This window comes from Pholcus phalangioides, unplaced genomic scaffold (genome assembly GCF_987345545.1).
Source record: "Pholcus phalangioides strain wild (caught in Gottingen) unplaced genomic scaffold, Ppha-v1.0 ptg000009l_1, whole genome shotgun sequence".
Lineage (NCBI taxonomy): Eukaryota > Metazoa > Arthropoda > Arachnida > Araneae > Pholcidae > Pholcus > Pholcus phalangioides.
The window spans coordinates 57,621,296-57,642,831 of record NW_028301602.1 but is presented as its reverse complement, the minus strand read 5'-3'; the positions used below and the strand labels follow the sequence as shown (position 1 = coordinate 57,642,831).

The window sequence follows — 21,536 nt, the reverse complement described above, 5'->3', positions numbered from 1 at the left end:
CTGTGAGCACCCCTTCCCCCCCCCCCCCCCCCATCCCAAGATGTGTTATTGCACAATCCAGCGGTGATCCGTCAGTTAGAATTTCTTCGGAATATGGACCACTACTTGACCGTATATGCACCTCGTACACATTCCTCTACTGAATTTCTAACGAATCCGTTACACGCAAAAACGTGGTTTGTGCGCTAGTATGTGTGTAGCGTATTAATGTTGTTAGAGTTATGCTCGTTTCGTGTTCTTGCGATTTCTTTCCAATATTTTGAAGTGGAGATGGCATATGCTTGAATTATTTTTGTTATGTAAGTATCATGTTTAAGATCTGCTCTCTATAAGAAGCTTTTTGAAATGGGAAATGGGCTGGAATAAGGGGTCTGGATCATCGTTCGGTTAGTAAGTTAGGTCATGTTATGTTCAGAAGGGTCAGTTAGTGCTGGTCCGGGGACTGGTAGTTTGAAAGTGGAGCCAGGAGGTTGCTCAAAATTTTCTAAATCCAAGTCGGGATTTGAACCTAGGCACTTGTCTCATACTCAATACTTTTCACCAAACACCAACTCTGGCCATATCGCTATATTGCAATTTACTGCCATTAACGAATTGAGTTGGAAACGAAGTCATCATCTATCGGCGGTCACCTTAAGCTCGTTAGGAAAATATCTTATCTATATTCTCCGTTGGTTTTGAACCTGGGACCGAGCCAGTAACCTTCACGGTGATGGAGGAGCATCTTACCACCACGTCACTCGGGTGCCATGCTCAATACTGGTACACCAACTACTACTTATGACCAGCTGTTGCAGCCATCTGCATCCCCCCTATTTTGAAGCGAAGGGGATAAATTCTTGTGTGCACTAATATTGCACATAGAAACCGGGCACACCCCGCTTCACAACTCAGAGAGATAGATCGGAGCGTTCACGAAGAATGGGCGTATTCGGAAATTTATTAATTTATGTAAACAAAGCAACGTGATTTCCATGTATACAATGATATCTGGTACAAAAATTGTAATCAAAAATCGTCCACAGTTAATCAGTCCGTAATCGTATTCTGTCACGATGTTTACAAGTCTGAGTTAACATTAAACTAATAATGATTTGCATGAATTTTCCCAATCAATCCATCATTGAAAAATGCCGCAAGTCTGAGTTTCTTTCGGAAACCCTTTCGTTAATGCTTCGTAGAAATTCATCGTGAAAAATCTCAGGAGAAAATAATTTCGTGCAAAATGATTTTCGTAAAAATTTTTCACTTTTCCAGGAGAAAAAACTAAGATGGATCATATTTCATGATAATAGAAGTGATGAGACTGTGTTTGAAATCTCCTTTTTTTCAGGCAAGACGAAGTAGTTTACCAATATTTCACGCTTGTTGGCCTGCAAATATGGTCAGTGAAAAATAAATGATTTTGATGTTTCCTCAACCATATACTGTAGATTTCAGTTCTGTGTGTACGCCATTCATCGGCTTTAAGAATTTAATCAGAGTTTTGAAATTTACATACTTTTTGATGATTTATATAATGTTTTTCTTCCTCCATCAATACTAAGGGAGTCCTTGTGTGATTCACGCTTCCCTCAGGCTAAAATGAAAACCATGAGAATGAACATGATCTTTCGCTACGCGAATCCTCATTTCTTGGGTGCGGTTGGCCTAATGTGAGAAAAGGCGCCTCATATCGAGTGAAGAAAAGAAAAAAAACCGTTTGTATATATCGGTTTTGTGTTTGAAACTATTTCTGACAAGATAAATCCTATCTGAAGGTGAGATAAATGATGGCGAAGAGATCGAAAATTGAAGGCATAGATATTATTCTTACTACAAGAATCTGTTTTTTTTAATGTTCTCTCCCATCGGTGAATCTTCCCTTATTACAACAGATGTTGCCAACTCTCGGTGTGAATAGATGGATATTTTTTCCCCGCATTTATTTCGTACAGAATTTTGACTTATGAAGTTCAGGCTCGATTTGTTTCAATTGTATATGAATCACCTATCATCAAATTGCAAGAACCTGATGTTTATGGGCGTCGGGCAGCTGCTGTTTGACAGATTATTCCAGCAACACACCTGTTAAAGCTTCATATATTCACATTTTTTATGTACAATAAACTGACGAAGAAAAAGGTAAAAATTACTTCGTCGTTTCCCATGTATGGATGCTAATCGTAGATTGAAACTAGATGACACGACGTGTGTTATGCATTTTGATTCTAAATAAATTATCCATTGTTATATCCAGAGGTTTTGCTGCCCATGGGCTACATGAATTTTGCCACCCTTCTCCCATTCTAGTCTAATTGTCATTACTACTCTTTCCTCGAATTCGCCAACCTTTACTATAACTCGATTGCTTCCCCCCCCCCACCTGCAAGTACACCGGTGTTTCGGTCACTCAATGCTTGCATACTGTCTTGGTAAATCACATACTTGCACACGCTCTCGGTTACTCACTGACCTGGTTCCTTCTTCTGTAGGTCCCTCTTTCGATCATTCACTGAACTGGTCCCCTCGTTCTCTAGGTCACTCTTTTGGTCATTCACATGCTCACTCACACTCTAAGTCACTCTTTTGCTTACTCCCGTGTTTGTACATTTTCTAGGTCACTCAGACCTAATCCCGTTACAAACGAGCTAACTGTTTCACAGAAGCGATTTATTTAGGTTTATACAAATTTTGCCGCCACATTCTCTCTCTCCTAATTTTTTTAGCTACACATTTCTCAAATTTGCCGCCCTTCTAAACTTACCGCCATGGGCCTTATCCACCCTTGTAAATACTCCACCGATCGCACCATGAAATAAGACATTAAGGGATTTCTCGTTGAGAAAAATATTGAAAAACGTCACCTGGGAACGAAAATTAAGACTGAGATTCGACTTCTTTTTTATTACGATAAATGTATGCCTCTCCTCTGGGAAGAAAATGATCAGTAAGACGAACCCTTAATTAGCAATCTAATAAAAGAAGGAAATCTTGATCTAAATATATAATGTTTTCTCTTTTGGTTTTTAAACTCTACGGAGATACGGAGAGACATGGGAAGATTAGGATGAACAAGAAGAGGAATCTCCCTGCATCATCTCCCGCTCTCATTTACAAACGTGCTAAATTCCATGGCACCCAATGTAAGCAATACCAAGTGCAAATAAACCTGCCACATTGGGCTGCTCGGGTGTGCCACGTAAACAAGCTGCTGTGCAAATAACACTCACCCGTTAGGAGCTTGTAGTCGATTTCCCTTCATCTTGCCAACAAGGCACCCACACGACTGTTACATATCATTCGTCCCCTGAAAAAAAAAAGTGCTCAAATTTATTTGTGTTTCTGCTGGTTTGCTTCTTTTCTCTTTTTTTTCTTCTTGTTCGTACTGTATTATCCCGTGTCTTAAAAAGGCAAGATGTGGTCGAAAAAATAAACAAGCTCCTTGAAAAATGTGTGTGTATCTGTATACATGAGTTTATACGAATGCTCGTGGTTTACATGGTCATCATGCCTGTTATTGTTGGCTTGTGAGTTTCAATTTGAGGTAACTTTCGTGGAAGAATTATCAATAATTAGTCTCAAACAACTTCGAACATCATCCGCGGCAGCAGCCTTTAGGGCACGCGGGCACAAACACTGGCCAATTTGGTAACTTTCGAGATCGTTGTTAACAGGACAAAAAACCGAAGGAATTGAAGCCGTCAGTGGGGTAAAAAAGTGCGAATGAAACAAATAATCTATTTGAGCACAGTTTAAAAAATTTGATTTCCCACAAGAAAAGGTTCATGTTTCGTTGCAACAAATAAAAATTCACCTTCCACAAATACAATCCACGCCACAATGCGATTATATCGAGACTCGTAGACCGATAAAATATCGTAGTGAAGACCACGGTAATCATATTCTAGTGCTACCCCGAGATCCGTATCATTAAAAAACCCCCGTGATATCCTAGAGAGACCACTGAAATTATATTTTGGGAACCATGGAAATAATTTTTTGAGACCACTTTAATCATATTGTAAGGAGACCACGGTAATCAAATAGTAAGTAGGCCACGGTAATGATATTGTCAGGAGACCACAGTAATGATATTGTAAGGAGACCATAGTAATGATATTGTCAGGAGACCACGGTAATCATACACCAGCGTTACCACGAGACCCGTATAATATTAAAGATCTCGCAAGTAGGGAGACCACGGAAATCATCACGGAAATTGCTTCGAGAAACCACGGAAATCATCACGGGAATTATATTTTGGAGACCAGAGAATTATATTTCGGGAGACCATGGTAATCATATTGTAGAGAGACCGCGGTAATCATATTGTAGAGAGACCACGTTAATCATAATGTAGCGAGACCAATATAATCATATTGTAGGGAGACCACGGTAATCATACAGCAGCACGTAACTAAATTCACTCCACACACGTGCCATCTAACGCTACTCATGAAGCCTATTAGCATATGCATCTGAAGTCACGACAACACCTACATCATCTTTGTACCCAAATTAATTACTGGAAGCCTTTTTGGAAAAATATTTTTTTTAAAGGCGTGATATTGGGAAGGGGATGATCATATTAACAGACAGCTACTTCTAGTGGTAAACCGACAACCCCTTTTGGCACTTATTCAATCATTACAATTCACTCATAGTTGGAAAAATGGATGGCAAATCGCAGTATTTTTCACATAACACGCATTAAAAAAGAAACAATACTCACGTTAGGTTCACAACACGTACGCGCACATTTCGGCATGTACCAATTCGTTAAAAATTCCGTTAGAGGAATGTGTAAAATAGATGCATGGCGGTTGAGTAGTAGTAGCAGTAATAGACTTAACCGGTATAACCCTAACCAACTTCGGCAACATAACTGTGTTAGGGAATATATGGACACACCATGTTCCTTCATGTACTAATTCGTAGAAATTTCCCATAGGAATGTTTACGAGTTTCATGTACGGTTAAGTAGTATTTATAGTGGATTTCAAGTGTAAAAAAATGATGTTGGTGCTTCTTGTTTTTTCAAGGGCAGCTATTAATTTAAATTAAAAACATGCCGTAATTGACAAAAACACCCTTAATTATACTTCGGAGAAGAAAATTGAGTCGTTTTTAGCGAAAAAATTCAAAATTATTGACTTGAAGTTTGTTTTGGGAATAAATTCGAAATTTACGATTTAAAGGTTGTTTTTTTTATTTGCAAAATTTACGTATCCCTAGTGATATTCCAAACGGATACAGATTTCTCATGTCTTTATGAAGTAAATATGTAAATATGGTCAGCCTAGGCATTTATCGTGTTGTGTGTATTGCTACTTTTTTGCGGCCGGAGGTTGTGTGTTTCCCTGATTTTTACCAAGTTTCTCAAAAGAAGGAATCCCGCTATATGTGCACGCATGATCAACCGCAGAGATACCGAGTTTGTGGACTTGATATGTCAGTTCTCGAAGCCCCACGCCCACCAAGCATATGCTGCTTTTTTTATTGTTTCACCCATAATATTAAAATACTTGGTTTACAAGACACGTACGATATTTAGAGATGTCTTCCCACAATTTTTTATTTCATTTTATTTTCATTATTTAGGTCGTATGTATTCAACTGAATGATATGTGCGGTCACATTACGAAACGTACGTTGCTTTAATTAAGATAGAGGCACGTCGCCCGCCTGATCAGCGACGAAGCTTTCCAACGGCGACTGATTAATCGTTTATTTTGGCGGCATTAATTAACAGCTAATGATCCGCGATGTATGTTTCTTAGAGAATCTCGCCAAAGATAAATATCCTAACGAATTAGTGTCCGGTTACAATAATTCACGAAAAATATGAACAAATGTAGATCTTATCGGGAACTAACATATGTAAGTCAACGCACGCGATCAACGATAAAGCACCACTTGATTTATTATCACCACGAATTTTTACGCTCTCGTGTGGTGATCCCAATCCATTTTATTGGAGGGAAAAAAATATTTTTCAATGTATATACAGAAGCAATATAAGATTTTTTTTTTTGAAAAATATCGTGTTTCTGTACGGACTGACTTGATTCTTGAGGAAAAAGTCCGATATCACGAGTACAGCTTCTTGTAACGAGAATCTCGCTATAGCGAGTGATTTGCAAGTGATTGTCAAATAGTAGTTTATGTTAAAGATGCAAAAAATATTCGGTTATAACGAGTTGAAAATTAGGAAGCATTCGCTATAGCGTCGAAAAAGTTCTTAAAAAAGTGCCAGTTTCTCCTTCTCTCTTCAATAATTGAACGTTATGACTCTTATCATACAGCACAGGTATCTTCAACCTGTTGTTTGTGATCACTACGGTGCTCCCTGAAGTGCTCGATGCTCGTGTCCGATTTTGTGCTCGCGAGCACTCGATCAACGCCCTGATTAAACACTATTTTAATTGAGAGAAATCGTACTGATTTTTCAGGCATACGTATACCTAAATTGCCGTGAGGGTGCTCTTCTTTGGATGCCAAGTACAGGTAGTGCTCGTGACTAGAAAAATGTTGAAGACCTCTGATATTGCACATGCTCCTCGTAAAAATTACTCTTGCAACATTAGTCAAACGAAGAAATTCAAGGGAGCGGTAGCCCAGCCTGAGAAAGGGGTACAAGAGAAACGACGGGAAAAAAAAAGATTGCTACCGCAGGGAGTCCCACATCGAGGGGATAACGCATTAACCTCTCGGTCCTTTGATCGTTTTTGTCGCACCATGGTCATTTATTTGCACACGAGGGCTAATTTTTTTTAGACCGGGACCTACAATTCATAGCCGATTCCGAACGGCAGACTTGTTTTTACACTCATCGAGAGGTTGGTGCGCTAACCCCTCGATGGGGGACTCCCTGCGGTAGCAATTTTTTCTGCGGTCATGTCGCCGTTTCTGTGTTGTACCCCTGTGTCAGGAAAGTTTTCTGACAAGGACGAATCGGGTATCTAACTCGCGACACCTCTAAACATCCTTTGGTACTTTAGGTGAGTGTTTTATCGACCTGGGATACCTCACCCTTAACTTCTGGTGAGTATAAGAAAGGTCACCGTTCGGAATCGGCAATAAGTTTTAGGTCCTGGTCTAAATAGCCCCCCCCCCCCGTCAGCAGCTTAGAATATTTCATATCTGCAAAAAGGGTGGTTGATGACGTAAGCAACCTTCAAACCCCCCTCCCCCTTGTCATCAAAAGTCAGCAAATCCGAACCACCCCCCCCCCCGATGCTGACGTAATGTTTGAATGGCCCCTTACAGGACACCCTGTATCAGGGCCAGAACTGGGGGGGGGGAGCGCAACTGCCCCGGGCGGCAGTTTTAGATGGGAACAAACAACACCGTTAGAAAATTATCAATTAATTATTATTAATTAATTATCGGTAATTATTACTATTTTAATAATTATTACTATTTTATAGTAATAATGTTTGCCCCGGGAGGCTGAATCATGTTAGCCCAGGCTGCAAAAATCCTAGTTACGGCCCTGCCCTGTATAAAGAAGATATTAATATTTTATTTTTGATAATATATTTTATATTTGACTTTTTTTCTCTCCCAGTGACTAAGAACTTACAGTTTGAAGTCATTTCCGAATGACTGAAAATTGTGAGCAAAAAAGAGAAAAAAAATGTTTGACGCGTCCATATATACAGCCATGGAAGTGGGCAGTGATATAACTAGGAAATTTTAATTGTTTAACTGGTCGAGACTAAATCACTCTGATAGTACGAATTTTTTATTTTTCAAAAATGTCCTACAGAATAAACTGCTGTTGGGGTCCCCCACATATATGTTCATTCATCATTACTAGAACGAAATGATCTAACAGTATTTTTAACCCTCTAGCCGTGGGCAACGCAAATATCGCGTTTCACGTGTTCTATAAAACTCCGCGGAGTACGCTATTATCGCGTTTTATACACATAGCTTAGGGGCGTGCGCAGGATCGACCATTGGAGGGGGCACAACAATTTTCTTCCCGAGAAATTTTGAGTTCGAAGTATTTAAAAAGTATTTAAATTAATGGAAATTAGTTAATTTTTCTTTCTTTCTCTCTTTCAAACCGAGCACAACTCGGGTCTATCACCATCTATGGGCGATTTACTACCTAGTGAGTTGTGCCGGAAATGTAACTGTGTGTGCACCCAACAGTCTGAGTGCGTATGTAGTGTTGTGTTTGATTTTTCAGGGACGCCATCTATATTTCAGAAGTGTTATGATTGAATTACATTTAGAAATTAGTTAATATATAGCATATTAAGGGAATTTCCTCCGGTATTTCAATTTTTTTTCGTGGAAATATCAGTTTCTTTTTCCAATTTCTGGTCAGCTTGGCCCCCTTTTCCCCACGTATGCCTCTGACATAGCGGATGAAAATACTCCGCGATTTTGTAAAATAAAAACCGCCCGCGGGTGGATTAATGTAGATGAAGCAGTAATTTTATATAATTTTCATAACCTGGCCAACCAAAAAATATAATACATTTGCTTATAACGAGAAGTCCGTTATAACGACAATCTTCCTCGTGATTGTGAACTGTCGTTATAACGGACGTTACTGTATATTATCACTTATTTAAGTGAACCGAAAAACAGAACTTATAAAACTTTCGAGTTGCATAAGAACTGTTTTTACTCTCATATATGATGGCACTCAAAAAAAAAAGTCAATAAATCCATTACATGGCCGAAATTGATTTTTCGTCATTCTATTTTGGGTCTGAATCGTGCGTAATATATGCGACGTATGAATTTCACGCAGCTGTGTCAAGGGTCCCCGAAAGAATTGGGTCCTTCTTTTACATTTCGCAGCTGCCGGCGACATCCTCGATACCGGGTACAGTCAATCTCGCGAAGACAACACATGTGCAATTCTGTCTCACCCTTGTCCCGATATTTTCTCAGTGTTTTTTTTTTTTTCGGATGTGGATCGGGAAGCGTAATATTCGGCGGCGGTGACTATGATGGTGATGATGATGGCGTGTATCTTTTCCGCCCTCTGCAGGTTGACATAAAACGTGGCTTGTCTCTTTCTTGTCTAATGGGCGGTTCGAGACGTGTTAAGAAAAGAACTCGCCGCCTTTTTTGAACGCATATGTAAACATTCCACAAAAATACAGCGGCTACCCTTACAAAAATGGCGGAATTCCTTTCCGGACTTGAGATGAAAAAAAAAACTGAAATAACAGCGCTCAAAGGCCGCTGTTTTCATCCTCAAAAATGCCAATGCGGGTCCATTTAACATCGATTACTGCATCCTTTTATGCTAACTGCAATTGAAAAACAAATACTATTTTCGTCTGTATTTGCCTCTTCAATTTTTTGTTGAAAAAATGTTCTCACGTGTCGCGTTCAAAATAATCTGGTCATTAATCTAAGTTATACGTGGAGTGTTAAGGTTCTGCTATGTCAATAAACCATACAAGTAAAATATTTTATTTTCGGCTTTTTTTTTTTTTGTTAGCCCTTTTACGATCAGGGACGTGATATTATGTCTGCACGCCAGTGGAATAAACTCAATCCAGCTGACTGTTTCTTCAACCTCTTTTTCCTCATCGCGAAGGTTTATTGTAACTCTATGAAACAAAGTTGCGTGTGCGCACGCGTGTGTGTATGTGTGTGTGTTTTCACCCCCCCCCCCCGTTCTCCCATTTCCATCTTGATATATCATCGAGATAACAATCAACTGATAACCAGCAATTGAGATAACCATGGTGGCGATTCTCTTCAGCCTTCCCCCCCCCCCTTTCGTTCTCCACGGTGCCCCAAACCCCCCCCCCCCCACACACACACACATATAATGTATCTTTGTCATATGATATATATATTTTTCATATTATTTGAACGTAGAAGTGAGAAAAAGAACAAGGAGAAATAACTACAAAGCAAGTTTGTAGGTGAGGTAAAAAAACCAAGACATGGTACTAATACTCTCTCTTATCCAGTTATCTCTGTACTGTTCCTCCTCCCCCTTATTTATTTTTTTACCCTTTCTTCCTTTTTTCTGAAAGTGGAACAAGACTGTCACATTTATCGCCTGTACTACTAATACAGATCATTCAAATTTACTGCCAACAGCTTCTACGAGAAGGGGTTAATTAAAAATAGTTATCTATGAATCAATAATTCGCTAAAAATCTATTTAAATGAATTTCAAAACAGCGACTGTACCGGTATTCTTTTTGTCGAGCCACTCAGAATTTCGTTACACCCTTTAGATGTCGTGACAATGTCCCTCCATCGATAGGCTGAGGTCCTACAAAAGCGATCCTTGCTTCCGCGTGTTGTATACAAACTGTGCACAGACTTTCCGGTTTCCCGAATCTTTAATCAGAATTTGATGCACAGTATTCTTTCTCGAGGCATGAATTCGAGGCTGTTTTCCATTTAAAAAACTCTTTCCAAAAAAGAACAGGCAGACCTTCAACACGGTACTTACGTAACACGAAAATTCATGTACCTGCCATTTTCAATTCAAAATATATAAGACATATATCAGCAACAACCACTAGTACAGGAAACGTCCATAAATACTCTAACATTGTAAATACCTCAAGGCTCATCCACATACAACACATTTCCGACACACAACCAATTCGTTAGAAATTCCCCAGGGGAATGTTTATACGAGTAGTAGTAGTACAATGCTATTATTTGAGATTCGCGTATTGTCCTTGATGTGTTGTGCAGAAGCACATTTCCCCGATTTGCATTTTTTTTTTTTTTTTTTCTTGTTTTCGACAGTGCGTTTTCTCGCCAAGCACGTGGAAAGTATCCTTGTCTTCGTTATCATCACGATTAATAGAACAAGATTGAAAAAAAAAACACATTGTTTAAATCAGGGGCTCACAACCCTCGGCTTGCGGGTAACATACAGCCCTTTAAGGGGTTCCCATCCTGCCCGTGGAAGCTGTTTCGGTAGAAAAGTACATATCATTTGATCATTTTTGTCGCGCCACGGTCATTTTCTGCACACGAGGGCTAATTAGACAGGGACCTACAATTTACTGCCGATTCCGAATGGCAGGCTTGTTTTTTATACTCATCGAGAGGTTGGTGCGCTAACCCCCGATGGGGGGACTCCCTGCGGTAGCAATTTTTTCCGTGGTCATGTCGCCGTTTTTGTTGTACCCTTATGTCAGGAAAGTTTTCTGATAAGGACGAACCGAGTATCAAACTCCCGACACCTCTAAACATCCTTTGGTACTATAGGCGAGTATCTTATCGACCTGGGCTACCGCGCCCAAAGTACATATCAATGCACACAGTACGATAAAAACCTGGGCTGACCATATTTATTTCAAAACACGGGATATCGCTAAAAAAAATCAAGACAAGTGAAGTTGTCATTTACAACCAAAAAAAACTGTCATAGACAAGTAAAGTTGCCAATCACAGTTAAAATCACCAATCGCGGAAAATAATGTGTACTGCGAGTCAAAATATATGTCTCCCAAAAAAAAACATATCTTTGACAAATATGTGAGATGAATGCGGCAGAAATACCGTATATCTGGCCCGTAGACTGAAAAAGTTGTGCACATCTGGGGTAAATCCTTGTCATTAAAACCGTTCTTGATAGAAATTTTCGTCAAGAGACGTTAACAATTTTCATAACAAGTTTCTTCAAATGCCTGTGAACAAAGTTGTACGGATTACATTAGATATTCGATTTATTGGCGCAAGGACCAATTTGGTCAAACTGCGCCAAACAAATGGCTATGTAAAGGAAGTAAAAAGTTATACGGGTTAATTAAAAGCTTTGATCTCAAAAACGGAAAGCAAGTGTATTTATTTCTTGACTGATATCTGTGACTTCTCCGCTGATTTCGAATAACTATGGGAATTTTTTTTAACAGAATTATATATATAGAAAAATGCTAGTACGTATTAGAAAAATTGTAAGCGTCTGGGAAGGAAAGATGGTCATGTGTGTGAGCCTCCCCCCCCCCCATCACATGTTTTCCGCGGTGTTTCTCTTGTGCAACCAACTATAATTAGGGCGCTCTCTCGTGCCCTCTTCCCCTCCCCCTCCAGAAAAACAAGAGTGTATATTATTCGAATGCCTGTCGTTGTCAAAACTGCCTCTGGAATGTGCCCTAACCATTTCACCAATAAGTTTCCGAATTCCCGGTATGTTCCTCGGTTTTCTGCGCAACCTATTCCGCGTCTCTGGTCTTATTATTTTTCTTGTTTCTTTCTTGTAAGAACACAAAAGAGTGTCTGTTAACAGGAATGTTTCTTACGCCGCCTTTTTTCACATCATTTTCTTTTTTTTTTAATAATATTCTCCTCATGATGGCATAAACGGGAGAAAAAAGTTGTGGGGATAAAAATAAGAATAACACCGCCCGAGATCGGCTCGTGTCGCATTCCAGGTGAGAAAGATACTCGTGTCATCTTCTGATGAGGTTTTATCACTTTTTTTTTTGACGTTACCTTAAAGATTCGTTTATTTTCCGACCTCTTTTTCCTTAGTCATATTCCTCGCGGTTTTTGATGAGAATTTCTTACGTTTTACGATCACCACGAATTTTCTTTTCATTGTGGTTTCTTCTCGTCCCAAAACAAAAATTGTCCTGTCGGTCGGATGTATATCTACTAAGCGTCATAAAATTTCTACATCCCCCGCTTTAGATACGTAAAAAAGAAAATATATGTGCTCTATATATGTAATGAATCACTTTTTTTAGATGACTTATCATTTAGTGTCGTGTCATCGGATGCAGCAGCAATGAATGCTCCTCTTGTGGGAGATGTTGGAATTAAAGTGTGTTTTCGAGTTTTCCTTGTTATTTCGGATTGATGGCAATGACAGTGACATAAAAAAAAGAAGAGAGGAATAAATGTCGAAAAATGTACATACGCATTTATTATTAACACGAATATATTTTGCGATTATGTGTACTTTTATATCTCTACAACTAATTAATTATTAGCGTGTGTCGTACAATGTGCCATTGTATTTTAACGTAACGGATGTTTCGTATATTTTCTTTCCTAGAATTATTATATTTATATAATTAACAGAAATATATATAAAAGTGTCGTTATAAATAAAATCACAGCTGCGATTGCCAAACTAATAGGATGTGGTGATCATCTTCGAATTTCTATCGAAAATACAAAGAGCGTTTCCAGTGTCATCTTAACGAATGGACTCACCTGGGTACGGCTCGGGAGTCTCAAGTGCAGAAGGGACCTCATGAAAATGAGATCAGATTAAACATTTCGAGAGTAAAGCATATAAATTGGTAGGTAGAAATTTCTAGCCGGGTAGGGACCTCAGAGAAATCACTTTACTCGGTGGGGCCCCATAATGCTCGCCCTGGGTGTTTCACGAAATGTCCAATAAAAATTTCTAAGAAGTAAGAACTTTGGCACTTGTTGTGAGAAACTTAACGTGTATCGCTAACTAAAGAGTTTTCCATCCACTAGTGGCTTGTCATTTCTGCATCTTCGTTTATCCTCCAGCTGATCATGTTCGGGTTTCCGATCATACATTCCTATGTGATTCTCTTTTATTTTTGTGTTTTCTACCTCCCTTAAAAGTTTGTAAGTTGAGTTTTGAATATCACCCTTTATGTATATACGGTATATATATTTATTTATTTATATAATCACATTTAGAGAGCACATCCATTCATGAATTCGTATATTTTGCAGGAGACAGATGCCACTAAGTTGGGAAGGTCAAATCACGGTGGAGAAAACGCCAAGTTACTTTGTGACTCCTGAGGTTCCTTCGAGAATCCACGATGCTTTCGGTGAGGACATACGTCTACTGGTGGTCGTACGTGATCCCGTCACGAGAGCTGTGTCAGACTACACTCAAGCGTCGAGCAAAAGGCCGATGGATACCCGAACTTTCGAGGAAATGGCTTTTCTGAACTTCTCGACTGGCCTGGTAGACACGAACTGGAGCGCCATCAAAATCGGAGTGTATGCCAGGCATCTCCAGAGGTGGTTGTCGTATTTCCCACTGTCCCAGTTCCATTTCGTCAGTGGCGAAAGACTCATATCGGATCCGGTGGCCGAACTGGACTCCGTCCAGAAGTTTCTCGGACTCAGGAACCTCATAAGTGATCGGCACTTCTTCTTCAATCAAACCAAAGGTTTCCCTTGTCTCAGGAGATCCGCACAAAGTGACGTGCCCCATTGCTTGGGGAAAACGAAGGGTAGGTCTCATCCTCACATACCGCCGTCCGCCGAACAAAGACTCAGAGATTTCTACCGACCTTTCAACCAGAAATTTTACCGGATCGTTGGCAGAAACTTCGAGTGGTCGTGAATCATTTCAAACCTTCAACTCTTCAAATAAAATATGAACTCTTCCTTAAGTCATCCCGGTTTTAAGCATTAAAAAGCAATAAAGTAATTTGATGGCAATAATGATTATAACATTCCATGAAATCGAATCTACCAAAGTTTCCTGAATCACAATAATCTGGTACATGAATTATAACAATAACCTTCACAAGCCATATCATAGATATAAAATTAAATTCTTCCGGCACATAGACGACCCGAAGCATTTTGGATTCCCCAGATTCCTATTTCATGTGTGATTCAGTATGACACGACAATCAGTAAAGATTCGTAGGAATAATGAATGTAATTTCTATTTTGGCTCTTCATGCATTTTCACGATCTCTTGAGGTGGCTACAAACTTAACTGCAAGCTTGACAAGTATGTATGTTCGATGATTTTGTACAAGCATGGACAATTTTCCTTCCGACACCCCACGGTACGCAAGTATGCTTGCCCAAGAACCAGTTTATATAGTCGATTGCCGTTTTAACGAATACCGTTATAGCAAAAAAAATCTCACTTTAACGAAAACTTTTCTATTCCCCCTGATAAGTATAAGCTATATAAAGACTGATATAATCTATTTCCATGGTACGCACCTTCCGTTTCATTTGCGCAAGCGCTGTGTGTGTGTGTGTGTGTGTGTGTCTGTGTGTGTGTGTGTGTGTGTGTGTGTGTGTGTGTGTGTGACGCAGGCTTTTGGCAACAAATTTTATTGATCTGCATTGAAGTATCGGAGATAAAACTGGTTTACCCTTGTTCACATGATATTAATAGAAGGGAAAAAATTTAGTGTGTAGCAGATATTACTTTAACCTTCACACTTTCTCTTTCTTACCCTTCCCTATTCTTACTCTCTCTCTCTCATAAATATGTAGTAGAAAAGTACATTATATATATACGGGGGAGGGATCACTAATCTCAAGTATAGAAAGGACGGGGAGGGAAAAAAATAACTTCCGTTCATAGGGAAACAATAAAGCTTTGTGATGATCAGGATAAAAAGTAAAAAGAAACAAGTAGAGCTGGAATAAACTTCTCGCACATTTCGTTTGGACGAGATACCTAGTCTCTGATCGTTATAGGGATAAACTGCTTGTTTAATCAAAATGCTTACGCAAAATTATCCTACAGACGCTCAAGCATACTTGTAGAAAAAGATGGAACGTGCATGTTTGTTAAGCTTGCAGTTACGTGTGTAGTAGTGCCTTTAGTTTAAGATTGTTTGATCTCACTGCCAAAGTTGTTCAATTAACTATTCATGAACATTAATGGTAACCCGTGTTTTCCTAACGCAATACAAACTCTCGAGGTTCATCCACCCGGTTAGTAAAGTAACATGAAAAGTCGCCTAAACATGCTTTGACACGTTAGTATCACACGTAGATGGTTGACGTGTCATCACCAACAGCAGAAAGGCAATGCAACGAAGAAAATATTCAACAAAAAAGCATTTTTTTTAAGCGCCAAATGCGGGAAAATTGCCTCTAAAAAATGGTGTGTCTCACGCATTCTCTAAATAAACAAACACGATCAGTTGTATCAAAGAAAGAGATTTTCTGAACATTAAGTGCCGTGATGAAAACTTCGGAAAAACAAGTTATTTCTCTCCTCCGTGAAGTCGAACCCGGTTCCTCTTGCATACTGGACGAGAACGCCAGTGGATAAGAATTGTCTTTTTTGTGTGAAGGTAGTGAACTTGTTCGGTATAAAATTCCGTAAACACCTGTATGTATAAAACAATAGATTTCGTTTCGACGATGCTGTCGCGCGTGAAATATATAATAATAATAATTCTACTAAAGCTGGTGTTGGCTATGTATCGGCCCTTTCTGTTATACTGTACAGTACGTGTAGCAATCCATCACTTGTCAGTGGTTTGAAGAGAATGTGTTTTTTTTTTGTTTTTTTTTATAACTTGTTATGGCGACTGGTAGACCAGTGTTTCTCAACCATCCGGGCCGCGGCCCGGTACTGGGCCGTGACATCATTCATACCGGGCCATGACTGATCTGCCGTTTGATTTTCTCCCATTCATTTTCCATTAGTCGTGTATTTTTTGACCGGGCCTTCCATTTACAAAAATAAATGAAACCGGGCCGCGGGCTTCCAAAGGTTGAGAACCACTGTGGTAGACGACTCACTTCTTTATTGATCAAATTGCATCAAAAGGTTCTCTACATCTCTTTATAATGCCCTTAAAAGCATACGTCACCACTTGGCAGCTTAGTTTGAAAAATTTGAGATAAACCGCCCACACCGACAGCTCGAAAAAACTAGTCCCAATTTTGACCCAATTTCTTGTTGAATCGAGTTTGTCACCATTTAGCAGATTAGGAGTGGAAGGAAATGGAAGATACAGCGCCAACATTGATTCAAAATTTGTCCGATTCTGACCCTATCTCCTGTTTGTCCGATTTTGTTCCACTACCATGCAAGAAACCCGGGCTGAATTCCCGGATAGAGGAATATACTGAAATATACTGAACTCCCGTGAAAAACTGAAATATACTGAAATTTTCTTTCCGAAGTTCATTTCGGTACTGATACCCAGGAAATTTTCTTTGATATGTTTTGTAGGCCTGAAAAGTAACGTATTTTTCTCCACAATTAGTTGTTTTTATTGTCCACATGAAAGTGCATTTTGCTGTCAACGCAACGTCACCCATGAAACGTATACAGTATCCATTCAACATGAGTTCATGATATGTTCTCGCCTTTCGTCGAAGTTTCCAAGTGTTATCAGAGTCGAATCGACAGATTATAGAAATCAACTGGCATCGTCATCAATCTTATATCTATGAGACAGAAAGTATTTTTATATTCTGCGCCAATTGTCAAGTTTTACTTTCCTTGTTAAAGCAAGGAAGAATAAGGTGCTTCCAACCGTTTTTTTTTTGAATCTATATGCAAATCAAAGTCACGTGTTAGTGTTTTTTATATGTTTATATTGTTCCAGAGAAAATTAAATAAATATATATGTGTATATATACGTGTGTAGTTGGACTGAATATTTCTAGTCTTGACAAAGCAATCACGCCATGAAACTAATTAATGACTGCCCAATAGACTTCATACACATGGCAATTTGCTGGTTATGAGATGAATAATTTCTGTTGACGCACACACATCCTTATTATATTTATCTTTTATACGTTTAATTAATCGAAATGACATAATTCCATCGCGTGACACGAATGATATTATTTTCCACGACTGGTTATATTTATTGCGGTTTGGCGAGAATTCTGTATAAAACTTAAACACAGTTTTCCAAGAATCCTCTTTTGTGGTTATTTTGTAGTACTACATTTCTCTCGTGTCCAATTTTGATGATTTGAATTGCAGATGATGATATTATCTCGTCTTTGCAGCAGAGCGCGATAGCTTCCCTTATCCCTACACTTATTACGAGTTTTGTAAGAACCGGGTCTTCGTCGTTCCCTTTCCGCGCGTTTGATTCGCAATTTGCGCACGCGATTCGGCGGCGTCCACCGGCGCTTTTCCAAGAAAGGGGGTAACTACCGCACACACTACCATAATAATTTGCTTTCGTGTTCGTATCAAACAACGACAGTTGCGCAACCACCGTACTGATGATTGCTTGGGACGATGTGCATGATATGCAAAGCAGTATGTCTGTGTGTCAAGATGATAAACGTATAAATTCCGACAGTATTTACCCTCTGAATAATGCATGTGTGTGTGGAGAACACGCCGCCAGGTGTTAGAACGCATTTTATATTCGAAGCGGAATATTAGATTATGTCACTTTCTGTCGTGGCGTGAGTAAGGAGATTAGAGATAGAATTATGAAAACATCAATAATTTGATCTAAAGAAGGAGGAAAATAGTAGTGATGTGTCTTTTTTCTGATTTTGAGGGATGAGAATTTGTAAATGGAGTTACGGTCGAATTTCGGGAAATAACTTGTGTTTTGAACAGCCAATGAGGTCATTTCAACCCGGTATGTGAGCAAAAATAGTATATTTATATAGAAAATCTCCGTTCTTTCGAATATTAGAGAGAATATTCGTTTCTTTACGTTATCAAATTTATAGTACGAAAAGAGCGATTAGCATCGAAAATATTGTACCGAAAATTATTGAACTTTATTTTAAAACTTATAAAAATTTATTCAGGAAATCTATAAAATTTTTATTGTTTGAAAGAAACCGATGTCTTTGAGTAAACAGACATTACACACGTTCGAATCACCACCCGCAAAAGGACATCGTGGCCATTCGGACTCGGCTTTGAGGAGTGGAGCCTGTATAATAAACTGATGTAGATGAAATGTGAGAAGAAAAGAAAAATTTCAACCCTATATATATATATACATCGATCGAAATTGTAGATTTGATGTAATGATTCGAAACCCAAACTAATTCCGACCACCTCGTGTTCTTTTTCCTATTGTTATTCAGCGCCACAATATCGAGTCGGAAGTTGAATGATAAGAAATCCATCCTCCTATCTATCTCCGTGAGTATAATTATTATCCACATCCTGCTCGAAAACATAAGAACAAAAGCAATTTAATAACTACTGCATCGACGATGTAGAATATTAAAAAAAGAAAACAGCTAGAAGATAGTAAGGAAAGAATATGGCCTAAGCATTTTTCTTTTTTCGGATGGCGCACCTGAAGTGAAAGCGTCCAACTCACTACCGGACGGCATCCGAATGGTGCAAAAAAACCACATTGGAACATCAGCCACGCCCGGATCTAATGCAAATTGTACAATGGGTAGGGTTAAGGCTTATGGTACGTATCAAAATGAGTAAGAACCCTTTTTTTTCTTTTTTTTCGAACTTTTTCCACGCACGGGGTGTGGTTGTTCGAGTGGTTTTGTGTGATCAACCATGTCGATCACACTGCGATCAAAATGCCACAGATCGAAGGGCGGACGAATTAAAAAAAAATCAGTACGAACTGTGTTTTTGTTATTTGGTAGTGCATCGCTATCAAGTTATCGCCAGGATGAAAGTGTCAGATACGTTGGACAGATAAAAAGCAGATTGATAGCTCATAAAGTATTGTTTTATAGACCTACACGGTTATTCACGTTCATATACTAAAAAAAAAGTCTCGTTTCCTACGCATTTTTGACACCATGATGATGCATGTGATAATAGTCCAAAGAATCTTTGTTACTTCGAAATGTAAAAGAGCGGTTGTTCTCAAAGTGTGGTGTGCATCGCGGCTACCAGAGACATTGCGTTGTTAGGAAATGTCTCTATGTGTGGTATGAATGCCTCCTCAGTGGTTATTCTTAATCTCTGATCATACAATTATGCCAGTTATACAGGGTTATCTCATAATTCCCCTTGCCGCATTTTAATGCGAACCGTTCATACTAGAGTCATACTTCCAATTAGAAAAAGTATTCAAATAACTTGTAGAAGTCAGATACGTCATTAATGTTGCAAGTGGCAGTATAGTTATTAAAATATTAACATTAAATTTTTATACGAGCATCCTGTGACCAAAAACGCAATAAGGAACTTATTTCCTTGTCCCTCCTAAGTCCAACGAAAAATTCTATGTTTCTACGTGTAATATGCGCTGAGATATTTGAATTCAAAAATCGGGGAAAGTTATGAAAGAACAGCATAACTAACTAACGAAGAACTAACGGACAACGCTTCTTTCCCTAATTTATGTTGTTCTTTCGCACATTTTCTCCAGGTTTTGGAATTCAAGTATCTCGGTGAATATTGCGCTTGGAAATGTGCAATTTTTTTTTTTTTTTTTTTTTTTTTTTGAGATGGACACAGCAGACTTCTATAATGTAAAAGAACTGCGGCCTTTTATTGGGAGGAAGTTTACAATTGATGATGATGATGCAAACAAAGTTATGAGAGGTGAGATCAGTGTCATTAGGGAGGTAAACAACTCCTCTGACACCATATTCTATAAGACCAGCTCTATTCGGAAACGGAATTTCAGAAGATCAAAAGGTGCGCAATAGACAACTTGGCTGGCCATTTTCTCCATCTTTGACTTTGGCTGAATCAAATTCCAATTTTTCATAAATCTGTACCACAGATTGCACATTTAAAGAAGTGCACATTTACAGATCACTTGAATGACCCGCGGCAGAAAAAAAAAGAATATTTCAAAGGAACAAATTTCAAAAGAACTGTTTTCTTTCTCTCAAACTAAACACAACTACGATCTATCGCCATGAGCAGGGCCGCAACTGGGGGGGGGGGGGGGCAGGTGGGTCTCGTGCCCCGGGCGCTAGATCCGAGGGAGCGCAAATTCTATTCTGAAATCTCTCCTTTAACATTACAAGGGGGCATCAGAATGCGCGCTTGCCCCGGGTGACCAAGCATCTAGTTGCGGCCCTGGCCATGAATGACTTACTACCGAATGAATTATATCGGAAATGTGTATGGGTCCTTTCTTTGAACTAGGCCGTCTAGGCCCATGCGACTAGATCCCACGTTCGTGCCTATGCGTTTAGACGGCCCTGCCTATAAGCGTTTTCGTTCCCTCATCCAGTATACTTACCGTATTTTTGAGAATTGAAATAGATCGTATCGATTTTCGGTCGTTATTTAAATGGATTAAGTGGGTCTGTAACACTCGTCCAACACGTAGAAAAATCATTAATGTTCATAGATTAACCCTGGTAATCCAAATTTTTCACTAATCCGAGCACTTTCCATTCCCAATTAGTAATTGTACAGTTCGCATTGGCAAGGGTTGTGCTGCACATTATCTGATTTGTCTTCAATGTTCATGCATTGTTTCCATGGGCAAATTCACTCAAGAATGTTTATTAAAAAATACGTCACGTGACTAGATGTATCGGTAAGATTTGTTTCCGCAGTAAAGATCTCTCGAAACTATCATTTTAGTGGCAGGATATTGATTTTCTTTCCTCGCGAAAAAAAGAGTCTAAACCACGAAATTTTATGTTTGCGCATGTGAACAAGCGTACATGAAGATGGTAAAGGAATGAGATCCGCAATTGCATCAATCATCTAAATGCCATAATCAATCATAAGCAACTGTCGCCTTTCGTATTGTGATTCCATTGAAACGTAATAATTCCACCTCGGGGCGAAAAGCTTCAAACGCGTTCGTTTTATTCCGTCCTGGCAACATAAATGGAATGGACGTCCATCTGAAATGATTTTAATTAAAAGCAATTACGTGTCCGGACCGGAACCTAATTGCAGGTTCTTCTTTGGTCCAGCATCAAATAGATTAAAGACG

At 39.0% G+C, this 21,536-nt stretch overlaps 1 protein-coding gene across 1 annotated transcript in view; it reads left to right on the top strand.

Annotated features, from left to right (window-relative positions):
- The window catches only part of LOC149083371 (heparan sulfate glucosamine 3-O-sulfotransferase 6-like), a 71,069-nt gene extending 53,774 nt beyond the window's left edge, over window positions 1–17,295 (top strand). The window contains exon 2 of the mRNA XM_089236643.1: window positions 13,660–17,295. Within this exon, the coding sequence (XP_089092769.1) occupies window positions 13,660–14,284 (625 nt within the window). The 3' untranslated portion in view covers window positions 14,285–17,295. The remainder of the gene's footprint in view (window positions 1–13,659) is intronic.
- Window positions 17,296–21,536: the final 4,241 nt, after the last annotated feature.